General features: G+C 33.7%; 1 protein-coding gene across 1 annotated transcript in view; it reads right to left on the reverse strand.

Moving 5' to 3' along the window:
• LOC148171843 (lachesin-like) overlaps positions 1 to 10218 on the reverse strand; it is a 36402-nt gene extending 26184 nt beyond the window's left edge. The window contains exon 1 of the mRNA XM_088041859.1: positions 10020 to 10218. Coding sequence (XP_087897985.1) covers positions 10020 to 10083 — 64 coding nt within the window. The 5' untranslated portion in view covers positions 10084 to 10218. The remainder of the gene's footprint in view (positions 1 to 10019) is intronic.
• Positions 10219 to 12049: the final 1831 nt, after the last annotated feature.

Raw genomic sequence — 12049 nt, forward strand, 5'->3', positions numbered from 1 at the left:
AGGTGTTTTAATTATTAATTCAATCGATAATTGAAATTGTAAGGAGGATCGACAAGAATAATTGCGTGACAGTTGCGGTGATGGGTTTCATATATAAATAACTTATTCTTATTGATTTTGAACAAGTATTAATAATAAAGAAACACAATACACTTCTTTCCACCGCGCTTGACTTGGAGCTAAAAATAACAACGTAAATAACATATATGACGTTCTTATTTTATTGACTCTTGAATTATTTACATCTGACATAAAAAACAAAGACTCGCAATTTTAAATAAAATATAGTCATTAGATTTCCGCTGTGTCCACATTTCTCTTATTATTTATCGAAAATAAAAAAAATTACGTTGTTTGTTTACTAATATTGTTATCATTACAAGAGGAAATTTATTCATATTATAGTCTCTTATCAAAAAGCGAAACAGAATAGAGAATGAGAGAAGCAATGACTTATACAGTACCATGATAAATTGTGTTGGTTTGCTTAATTACATGTGGGCTCTTCTCCACTATAAAAAGCGATATAAATCATTAATATTAAAATTAAGGAGCACATGTTTCATAATTATGTGGTTAATGAGGGTCAGAGTACCACAAAGAACGAGAATTAAAGCTTTTAGAATAATTTAATTCATGTAAATAAATTCAAATAAATAATATATACATATGACAGCCCCACAGCCTTTGTTCCCATTTCTTTTAAATTCTTCATTATGATTCCCGTACTTGCTAAGTCTCTCTTTAACTCGTCCAGTCATTTTTTTCTCTTTTTCTTTTCCTACCAGCTTACTCTTTGTGCTCTTATTTTTTTGGCTGATTTTAGTTTTTTTGAACAGGTCCATGATTCCCGGCTGGTTCTTCTCTTCCATTCCTCGTCATGTGTCTTAACTCCCTCAAATATCTTTCGTAACAATTTTTTTCCTAAATTGCAAGTGTTTTCTCATCAACCTTATTGAGTGTCCAAGTATCACATCCGTATAGAACGACCGACCATATTATTGTTTCTTATGTTCGAATCATTGTTGCCCCCGATACGTTTTTTGCCTCCAGCAGGCGTGCTGCTTTACTTCCCTTTAGAATCCTGTTTTCAACTTCCCTTCCTTCTGCTGCATTACTTGTTAATGTTACTCCTAGTTTCACAAACCTACTTTTTCAGTATTCTGTGTATTCTGCTTTTAGTCAGTCTCTGAAATGCTTGTCCCCCATTTCCAGGTTCTGTTCGTTTATCTTTAACCCATATTTTGCTGCTTCTTGTTCCAATTTCTTACAGCTGTTTTCCAACACTAAATGAAGAGTTCTGTTGACAGTGGGTCACCTTGTCTTACTTTCTTTTTTATTGAAAATTATTCTGAAAATCTTCGTTCTATCGTTCCTTTGCTTTTTGTGTCCTTTACTGTCATTTTCAAGAATCGATTTTTTTTTGGGATTCCTTGTTTTACCAGACCTTCATACGCTGACAATCGAACTTTCTTACTTCTATAATTCTCGCACTTGATCTTGTCTCCTTTTTTTAGAATTTGTTTTGATATTTTTTTCCATATTCTAAGTATGATAGGAAGCTGAAGATGCATTCTTTGCCTTTTAACCATTTCTGCAGGAAATAAATAATACGGCTCTAAATAAAAAAAAATTAATTGTGTAATTCGTAGTAAGAAATTAATAGTATATTATGAAACGCGTTTCATAATGAACATTTTGCCGCAGGCACGACGAGCGCAGCGAGGAGTGTCGTAAAGTAGTAAGTGCGGCAAAATGCATTATGAACAAGTATCGTACGCTATTTTTTCTATTTCGCCTTATTTTAAACGAAAAAACTTGATTTTGAAATCTAGGGAATTTTAGGGTAGTTGGCATTTGCAAAATGTTCTGGAAAAAATTCGAAGTAGCCAAATCCAATTTCAGTCAGTTTGACAGGTGTGGCGTTTTGAGATTATCGGAGCGCAAGAGAGCCAAGAGAGCAAAGATGTTGATCCTGATCATGATAGTTCTCTTGCATCCAAAGAGTTTTTCTCTGATGAATTATTAAGCCAAGTACAACAAGAAATAATAGTGTATTGATCGATTTATCATGGTTTATCAAAACCAAAATCTAAATTGTCAACGTTGACGGCAGGTTGACGGTTTGTCTGCTGCAAACCAAAGAAAAATATAAGTTACTGGAAATATTGGCACGGGATTGGTCTATTACGATACCGAAATACGCTCAAACGCGTATCGAAATATCTTCATTATGAACGCGAAATAGAAAAAAAAATTAATGGGAAATAGCGCCTTAAACAGCTTTAATTAAAAAAAAACTGCGAAAACGACACACATGCAGCGTTAATTCCTCACAAAAATGCAATCAAATGAACACCTATCCGCTTACCTAAACGAATTTGTCAGCACTTTAATTTCGAAAGCTTGAAATAATTTGTGGAAAGCTTTTTCTTGTTAAACTTTAATTAAGTTTTGAACGCAAAAAGCTCCAAAGTTAGCAAGTATCCAATGTTTGCATACCAATGAAATTTCGTAAGAAATATTCAAAGTATGGAATTTTACACAGTTTGCTCAAATTTAATGCGTAATGCGATTTTTGTTAAGAAGCGTGTAAATTGGTAATGAAGTTTAATTTCTACAGCCGGAAAATGCAGTTTGATGTTTTATTTATTTATGACAATAACCATTGATTTTATTTAGTAGGTATTTTGGGAACAATTCCTTAGTTTTGTTGATTGGATTTTTCAGTTTTTCAGTTTTACTAGTCAACAACATTCTTTTATTTATATTTAAAATTTTAAGAATAAATAGAAACGGTTTTTAAATGAAATAAATAATTTTTGTGTACAACAAAAATATTTTTCAGTTGGATTGTTAATTTCAGCATCCATAAAATCTTGGTATTTTTTATATTCCATTTCGTAAAGTACCTAAGTAGCTAAGAAAAGATCTGAAAGCTTCTAAGCAATCCAAAAATAACGTAAAAAATAAATCCAAGTTTTAAACATCAATCCTAATTGAAAAAAAATCTAAAAAAAAATCTCACTCTTTAAAGGAAATAAAGTAGCAAATGAGCCATCTATTTATTATTTGTGTCAATTTAGTTCTATAAATTTTACGACCCCTAGTTGGACTAGCTTTAGCCGTTCTCACATTGCTATAAACGAGCCCCGGGAATAAAGCGTCTCTGACTATCGTAAATCCTTTCTTGATTCTGATTATAAAAGCACGCGACCAGTGGCAATGGCCAGAGCTATTAAACTTGGTAGAGAGAACCGAGATTTGATGGTCGAAGAATCTCCAACAGAGGTAATGAGATCAAAAGGGAATTAGAAGTGACTTTTGGTCAAGCTTAGAGCTATAAACTCGTGGATAGAGCTCTTTGGTCTTTGTTACTAATTAATTATATTTCGTAAAGAAACTAAATCTTTCCCTTAAAGTTTAAACATCTTTTTGAAATTCCTCGCCCGTTATAAATATCCCGAACGAGACTCCAATTCAATTCTCCACTCTCTTCGACAAGTCCATAATTTCTACATGTTTTAAAACGTCTTGGAAAATTCATTACCTTTGAAAAAAAATCCCACCGGTGTAAATTTTCGAGTATTTTTCTCAATTTCTAAAAATTACGACCGACATAAAAACGGGCATAACGAATTTACATGGGAGACGATCGGGAAATATGAAATGAACAGAAAGTGAAAGCAATGACTCATATAGCAGGGGCAGAGTTGCCACCCTTGGGACCACGCGCTTCCCAAATGAATAAATAATAGGTAACATTTTGTTGGAAAAGATAAGTACAACGCTATGATCTTGACGGGGTTCAAATTCAATTATCCAAACACGCAAATCAAAATAACTGGTTTTATTTTCTGGAATTATTTAGATTTATGAGTGTTTCTGAAACGTTCCGCCTTGCTTTTTATTTATCGACTGGGCTTTTAATGGGGTCTTAATCTTGAATAAATTGTCCAGGACTGCTTAAGAAACAACAGCTTTCGCGGTACCTGAGGGAGAGACATAAAAATAAAATTTAAATTTTGAATAAATTTGTTTTGCGTTCACCTCTCGTGTCTGCTAATTGAATCTATTAATTAATTTAATTAAAATACTGCATATTTTGCACTTTTATTAGACTGATTAATTTTGTAATAAGTAAATGAGGAAATTTTATAAAAAATTAGAACGCCTGAGCTAAAATTTCCTTCAAACCGTCTCTTTGAGCCCTTGACGCGTCTATATTCAATCGCCGCCTTGTCACGTAAAAGACACTTAATAAGATAATGAACACATCAAAACACGGATGGAGAGAATTGAATTTTCACTCTAGTTTCTAAGCATGGTGTGCACCGGAAATTAGGCGAGGAATGTCAGAAACAGACTCGATAAACTCGGCAGTATAGAAGTCGTGCTATTTTGCCTCCACTACGGCTGTCTGTCAGAACGCGTTTTACCCTTCAACTGAATAAAACCACCCACATCCACGCAGTTACCTACAAACATATGTGCTCAAACACTTTTCGCAAACGAAACTTGACAGAATTAATGAATTTTCTCTTTAATTTTCGTTTGCCTTGTGGTTATGCGCACGGGTCTTTGTTTGTATTGGAAAATGGTGCACTTCATATGATTGAAAGCAATTAAAATTGAAAAGGGGTTGGATTGGATGTGGACCGAGCGATTTCAGAGGCTAAAATTAGATGGTAGCGAAAGAATTTAGCAGTTTTTCGACATCTCAGTTCATCAAGAAAGTATCCGAGGAGTCGTTTCGACAAGATTTATTCTCCGGGATACAATCCTTTTCCTGGTTCTTCTGTTTTATTGAGATAACCCAATTGCATACTTAACTTGGGCCTCTCCATCTCTATCTTTCTATGAATCATGAAAATGTATCTACGTTATTGGCTATCTAATGGCTGCATTATGTCAAACACAAAAATCCTTTGTATTCTTTCACAAAAGAAGTTTTATCTTTACATTAGCTTTATTGATACATTATTATTTATTATAGTTCATTATGGGAACAAACAAACCTTACAACACATTTAATCGAACATTATTCAAATAAGAATACTTTGCAGTAATTACCTATTCAATAGAAAACTCGTTTAGTTTTTCCTCACCCGCCAGAATTCCCGGCCGAATTATTTCGGGAATGTGTAATGCGGAACCCACTGTTATATCACGCTCGCAACCACAAGCTTAAAGACACCATGCTTTCAACGTCTCTAATTAACCCAAATGAGTGACGTATGCGTTTTAGCGTTTCGGTTATCTTTTCCTGGAGGCGTGACAGCTTATAAAAGGATAGCTCACGATAGACGGACGTTCTTTAAGTGGCAGGGGTTAATTGATTAATTTCGGGCTACCAGTGATAGAGATCTTAAGAATTTGCAATTCACGCCGTTTCTATTTCTGGGGCTGTTTCCTCAAATTTAGCTTCATTGCCGTTAATTTAGAAGTGGAGCAAATGTGTGGGGTTTCCTTCTTAACTGTTAAATTTTCTACATCCGTAGAGCTTTAAATTAATATGTGTTTAAATTAATTTAAAAATATGTTTCCAAGTTTATTTATAGTTTAATTCGGATAAAAATATCTCCTAAAATCGATGGCTCTGCTGGACATCAAAGCTCCCAAAATACTCCACACAGCTTAAATTTTCTTGCCTAAATAACCACAAAAAGTACTAATAATAGCTCAAAATCACTCAGAATTGAACATGATTTATGTCATCCAAGTGAGACTTCCCGTGATATGAAATTATGTAACAAAATGAAGTGGTTAGCACTATCAAAGTCGTAGTTAAATGCAAATTACTGTTGCTGTTGCATATAAACTCTATCCAAACCAATTACTAATTTCATCAATAAACGCGAACTCTGGCGTTTCGTACAATTCATGCTACAGTAGACTCTCGATAATGTGAATCCCGATAACTTGAAGTTTTTCCCCGTTCCCTTTGATTTCTCTCGATAAATTGAAATAGTATATTATGAAACGCGTTTCATAATGAACATTTTGCCGCACGCACGTTTTTAGGACACGACGAGCGCAGCGAGGAGTGTCATAAAGTAGTAAGTGCGGCAAAATGCATTATGAACAAGTATTATACGCTATTTTTTCTATTTCGCCTTATTTTAAACGAAAAAACTTGATTTCGAAATCTAGGGAATTTTAGGGTAGTTGGCATTTGCAAAATGTTCAAGAAAAAAATTCGAAGTAGCCAAATCCAACATTTCCATTATTTCAGTCAGTTTGACAGGTGTGACGTTTTGAGGTTACCGGAGCGCAAGGGAGTCAAGAGAGCAAAGATGTTGATCATGATCATGATGGTTCTCTTGCATCCAAAGAGTTTTTTTCCGATGAATTATTAAGCCAAGTACAACAGGAAATAATAGTTTCAAAAGCAAAATCTAAATTGTCAACGTTGACGGCAGGTTGACAGTTTGTCTGCTGCTAACCTAAGAAAAATATATGTTCCTGGAAATATTGGCACGGGATTGGTCCATTACGATACCGAAATACGCTCAAACGCGTATCGAAATATCTTCATTATGAACGCGAAATAGAAAAAATGTATTTTAGTTCTCTCGTTAATTTGAAGTAAAATCTAGACTTTTTTTTTCTGCCAACACTCTATAATTTGAATTTTTCCCACCCGAACTCTCGTTAATTTGAAGTTCCTCGCGTGGGCGGGCAAAAAACCGAAAATTTTACATTTTTTGTCTCTTCTAATAAAAAGTTCTTGGAAGTTTTGTCGTAGCATAAATCTGTTACACCAGAAGAATCCATAGCTTACTATATTTTGAACTCTCGATAATTTGAACTTTTTATTTGGTCTCTTGAATTTCAAATTATCGAGAGTCTACTGTACAAACCAAATGGATCTTCCACTACCTTTGAAAAATCCACTAAATCCGGGTCTATTTTTAGTAAGCCCGCGATGGAATATTTATGACTATAAAGTGCGTAACTCTGCTAGAGCAAATATCATTCCATGTCTGCATCCTAACCAATTTTAATGGACATGTATAATGTATTTGCAAGGAAAGGTTAAAGGACGAGTTTTATTAATGAAGCAGACACAAAACCCACAGCGTGGTTGAAAAATCGCAGATGTTTGTCGGCGCTAATTCTCCAATACATTCGGTTTTAATCCGATACACAAAGGGCATTTTATACCATATACAAACATAGCCTGCATTGATCGGTTTAAGAGCACTAAAAAATAGTTTTGTGGGTATTTAAAGTGCCACTGTATAAAAACAGACTGTTCTTTTCGTGTGTGCAATGTGGGCTTTCTTGTCAACATCTGTCGTGACACGAGTCAGAAATTTCACGCATTTAGTGGAGAGAATGGCAGTGGTTGATGGGAAATTGCCAGAGAAACCACACACTGGAATGGTGTTAGCCTGTATCCGTTATACTGACACATGGGCGGACGGAAGTTCTATGCATTTATTGGGGTGAATAGATTGGTCAGGTTGGTAGTGTTACCTACATTTGCTTTATGTGATCGAACAATATTGAGTAATTGAAACCCTCCTGACTTTCGTCAACAATTATCGATTTCAAAGGCTGAAACTGATACGTTTAGGGGATGAAAAAATTGAATTATCTGTTTGATATTGTATCTCAGAGATGTGATATCAGATTTATACAGGGTGTCGCGAAATTGTTCGTTTTAATCTCTCGTTTTATAATCTTTGAGAGAATTACATTTCGTGGGTTAGTGGTTGCACGGATAATTTCCTCCAGAGAGTGGATTGTTGGGTCAGATGCCTTAAATATTAATTGAAATCATAGCCTGAGCACGCGTTCATTATTCAAGAAATTGTTATTACCGTTGAAAGATAATGAACTGTTCTAAAATTCCCCGTTGCAAAACGGAATATTAATGTAGACTGAGACAATAAAAACGGGAATTTTTATGATGAATAACATTGGGATAAATCCAAACAAATTTGCCTGTCAGTTTTCACGTATTAAAGATTTATTGCTCAACAAGGCTCGCACAAGAACAAGATTCTAAATAATATATTGCAAAATCAATACTTATATAGCGGAACGAGTATCTGTATCTTTGAAATTAGGTAAATATTTGATGGGCTGAGGTAGTGAGGATGTGTTTAAGGTTCCAAATCGGGTTATTTTACAAAAGATTTTTTTTAGAACGATTTATGTCGCTTTAGAATTCTTGTAATGCCCTCAACGATTTAGTGGCTTTGTTTTGTAAACGATAACTGCATTTTAAATAGAACTATCAGCATGAAATTAGAGAACAATTTGATAAATATTGAAATTCAATTTAAATGTAATATTACAATAGAAAAGGAATAACTAAATTTTTCAAATTAAACCTGAAATCCGTTTCTTTTAAATGAGTTTTAATTGTCTCAAGTTTAATCAGTTTTTAATTTAATATCTCAATAAAAATTGATAAATGACTTTGACCGTTGATATTAATTTCTATTATTATCTTCCTTTAGACGTTTTACAATTCAGTGCATTTATAAATTTTCTGGAATTTTCAATGCTCCATATTTCCGGAACTACGTCTGATAAAAAACAATCCAACTCATACGATGAAAAAAATTGAATTTTTCGTAAACTACTTGTCCTACCGATCTCAGATTTGGCCAGTTGCTAGATCTGAAGCTGCTCCTTCAACTTATGTAAACTATTGAAGGTATTAAACGTCATTTTCGCCCTGAAAAAAAATCACCCCAAAAAAATCTCCTAAAAACCGATTTCGGCTATTTCGCTTATTTGGGAAGACACCTGAACTTATTGATGCTTTTTTGATCCAAAACTGTAGTAATTTTTCACGTACGTCAACAAATAACTGAATTGGAAGCGATTAAAGTTTTGGGTTGTCGCCAAGGGGTAAAAATTTTTAAGCTCCGGAGTATTTATTGCTCGATATCTCCGGAACTATAACAGATAGAATGATACATATCCCGGATTCCAAAAATTGATTTTTATTTTCAAATATGTAAATTTTTTTCAATTGATCTCTCGTTCATTTGCGAAGCAAAATTAAGGTTTTGGTACTCACTTTACGTAGAATTTCACGCAGAATCCAAAACAACGTCTTACATTCCTATTCCGAATTTAATTTTTCGATTATCCAACAGTTATAATCGACCAGATTGGGCGTAAATTTGATAAAAAAATGTTTTTTATTAAATATTAAAAAAATTAAACATTTTTGACAAATTGGTATCTTTTTATTATTTAACATTTTTGACATAAACAATTTTTTTTAGTAAACCGCGTCAGAGCAGGCGTTGCGATCTCACTGGAGTGTTGGCAGCTCTGTTATCGATCAAGTTTGACTGACATCCTTGCATATCAATTAGTGTTTAACCTTAACCTGTCAAAGCAGAGATACCAACAGATTGAAAATTTGAAAGTCCAAAAAAGGCTTTTTTGCAAACAAATTTTGATCGAAGTTTTTTTCTTGAAATAATAAACTAGAGCGACATTAGTTAATATTCAAGCAACAATATTTGTGTAAAAATGTGGATATTTTCGTGATTTTTGAAATAGAAATGCATTGTTAACATTGTAACATGGTGAAAATGAATTGTGAATGAAAACCAAACAATATCATTTTAGCTACTTTTCTCTATACTATTAAACTCATTCTAGAGCAATTTTGTGTCCATGAAAAGTAGCAACGCCTTGGAGTGACATTTTAATTCAGGTATATGACTGCACTTCCAAATTACTTTTCCAAAGAAACTAAAAATCTAATGTAAGAAAACTTATTCTATCTTGAGACAAGGAAGAATGTAAAAAGAACCCTCATAAATTTGACTCTGTGAAGATTTATCTCCCACCTATTAGCTAAGTGATACCAGACATAATTTAGATTTCTCAACATTGAAAGGACCTCTTGTGTATTTTTAACCCCAGACTGTCTTTAGTTTTAATTAACACTCCATCAATGATATGTTTACGTCTCGTCTGTTGAAAGACATCCGCGTGATTTATGGCGCGTCTCCGATTGAATCAATTTTGCAACTTACCCACTGAAGTCAGCACCACAAAACTAACAGCAATGACTGTCCACATCTTCACAGTTTCACACATTCTCACTCACAAAGTCACACAAATTTTCACCAGTTCTTCTCGCAATTAGTTTGAAAGTTCGCGTGGCGCGCTTAAAGTTTCAAAGCTCTCCGATAGCTTTCAGACAAACGCCGGGGAAACACTGGAAGGGATGAATATCGCAAGTTGCGTTGGTTGGATATCAACAGTTGAAAGGGAGGCGCTTGCGCCTTAAAACTCATTTTGATAGTTTGTCACCTTGTTAAGTGGCGTTTTATGTGTAAGTGGCAAGTTGACTTTTGTATAACAAGTTCTCATCGTGTTAACACGATTTCCAGGCCGTGTGATAAAATATTGTTTGTTGCTCGGAGTATTGTGGAAAAAGAGTACAATTTTTTCGTTGTAAACTTCCACGATAAATTTAAATGAAGCTGCAATGGAAAAGTTTGAAAGTTGGAAGAAACTGCCTTTAATTTAACGTTACGTTGTCGCAAGTCATCGCGATCTGATACGTTGGGACTATAAAAGTAACGCTATCGGGGAAATGGTTTGTAAAAAGTTTCAAATATACTATTAAGGGTAGATATTGATGGTTATGGTGGAATTTATGTAAACAACGATGTTTTATGGTTATTAAAAATTGTAAATTATTGGTGGCGGCGGTTTCAATTTTATGCGAATTTTATAACAGGGAAATAAGACTCACGTTGGCCACAAAAAGAAAAGCAGACGACAAAAACGAATTCACGTTTTCTAGTTTTTCCAAGTTGGGACTCAAAAAGAAAATTGAATTTCCCATAATTGCTACGATTTTTTTGTAGTTTCTTGTTCTAAGCTCCCTTGTCTGACTTTTATTCTCTGGTACTTCATGGAAGTTTAGATAGTTAGAAGTCTTGGACAACAAAAGTTTTTAAATTCGTTTGATAATCACAATTTTGTTATTTCATTGGATTAAAATATAAATCTTAAGTTTCACTTTCAAGGTTTATGGACGATTGACGCAATTCAATTTACGTTTTTTTAAAACGCCGTAAATTTAACATAGTTCGATAAAACATCAAATTAGAGAGAGAAAATTATTATGAGTGCCAATGAATATAAAATAATGTAAAGACAAAAAAAGATAGATGTTTATTTATTTATTATTTATTGATTCAGTATGTTTCGTAATTAGATGGCAATCCGTGGACTGACTTTATAGAACGAGAAGACCCTTAAGTTGACCAATGAACGAGCAGTAGCGTACGGGTTGAAAAATAATGAATTAAGTTACTATGAATGAGCAGCTTTTCTAAAATGTCAAAAGTGAAAGTGAATTCAGTGCCTTTCGTGGAATTTTTGTCACCAAATAGTACACTTTTTTAATTTTTCAACTGAGCTAAGGCTATTTAATAATCATGAAATTATAACATTGAGTAAAAGTTAACTACTTTACAAAAGACGAAGATTTTGGGTTGTAAACAATAGGCAGCTTCCTGATACTTTTCTCCAGGTTCGAACAAGGCAAACATAATTTATTAAAGAGCGCGTTTCGCCTAAAAACCCCAAACTACCCTCAACAATGCAGATGGTTATTTGCGGTTAACAAGTTTGATGGGGGCCATATAGTCCTAGCTCAGTTTAAAAAGTATATCTAAAAAACCAAATCAATGCGTTTAATTTATAGTGAAGTGCACGAAAATTGTTTAACACCAAGCAGTTCGAGGATATCATGAAAATTTTTTCAGAAACCACATTGCAGAGTATTTACCAATTTTACCAGTATCCCAGTCAACAAGAACATCGGATATACGTGAAAAATAAACAAAATTCCAAAAGTTTTGAAATTTTCATCAAATGTGTATGTTAAAAGAATAATAAATCCCAGTTTGCAGCATAATAGGAGGTCTGGAAAAATAAACGCAATTTTTTCTTTACTGCGTGAATAAAATTTGAGAAAAAATTGCGCATTTGATACGAAAAAGTAGTTTTTATGCTGTGTTAAATTTTGATTTTTTTTTTATACGGA

Source organism: Gnatocerus cornutus, chromosome 7, assembly GCF_029298725.1.
Source record: "Gnatocerus cornutus isolate USDA-ARS CGAHR chromosome 7, icGnaCorn1.1, whole genome shotgun sequence".
Taxonomy (NCBI): domain Eukaryota; kingdom Metazoa; phylum Arthropoda; class Insecta; order Coleoptera; family Tenebrionidae; genus Gnatocerus; species Gnatocerus cornutus.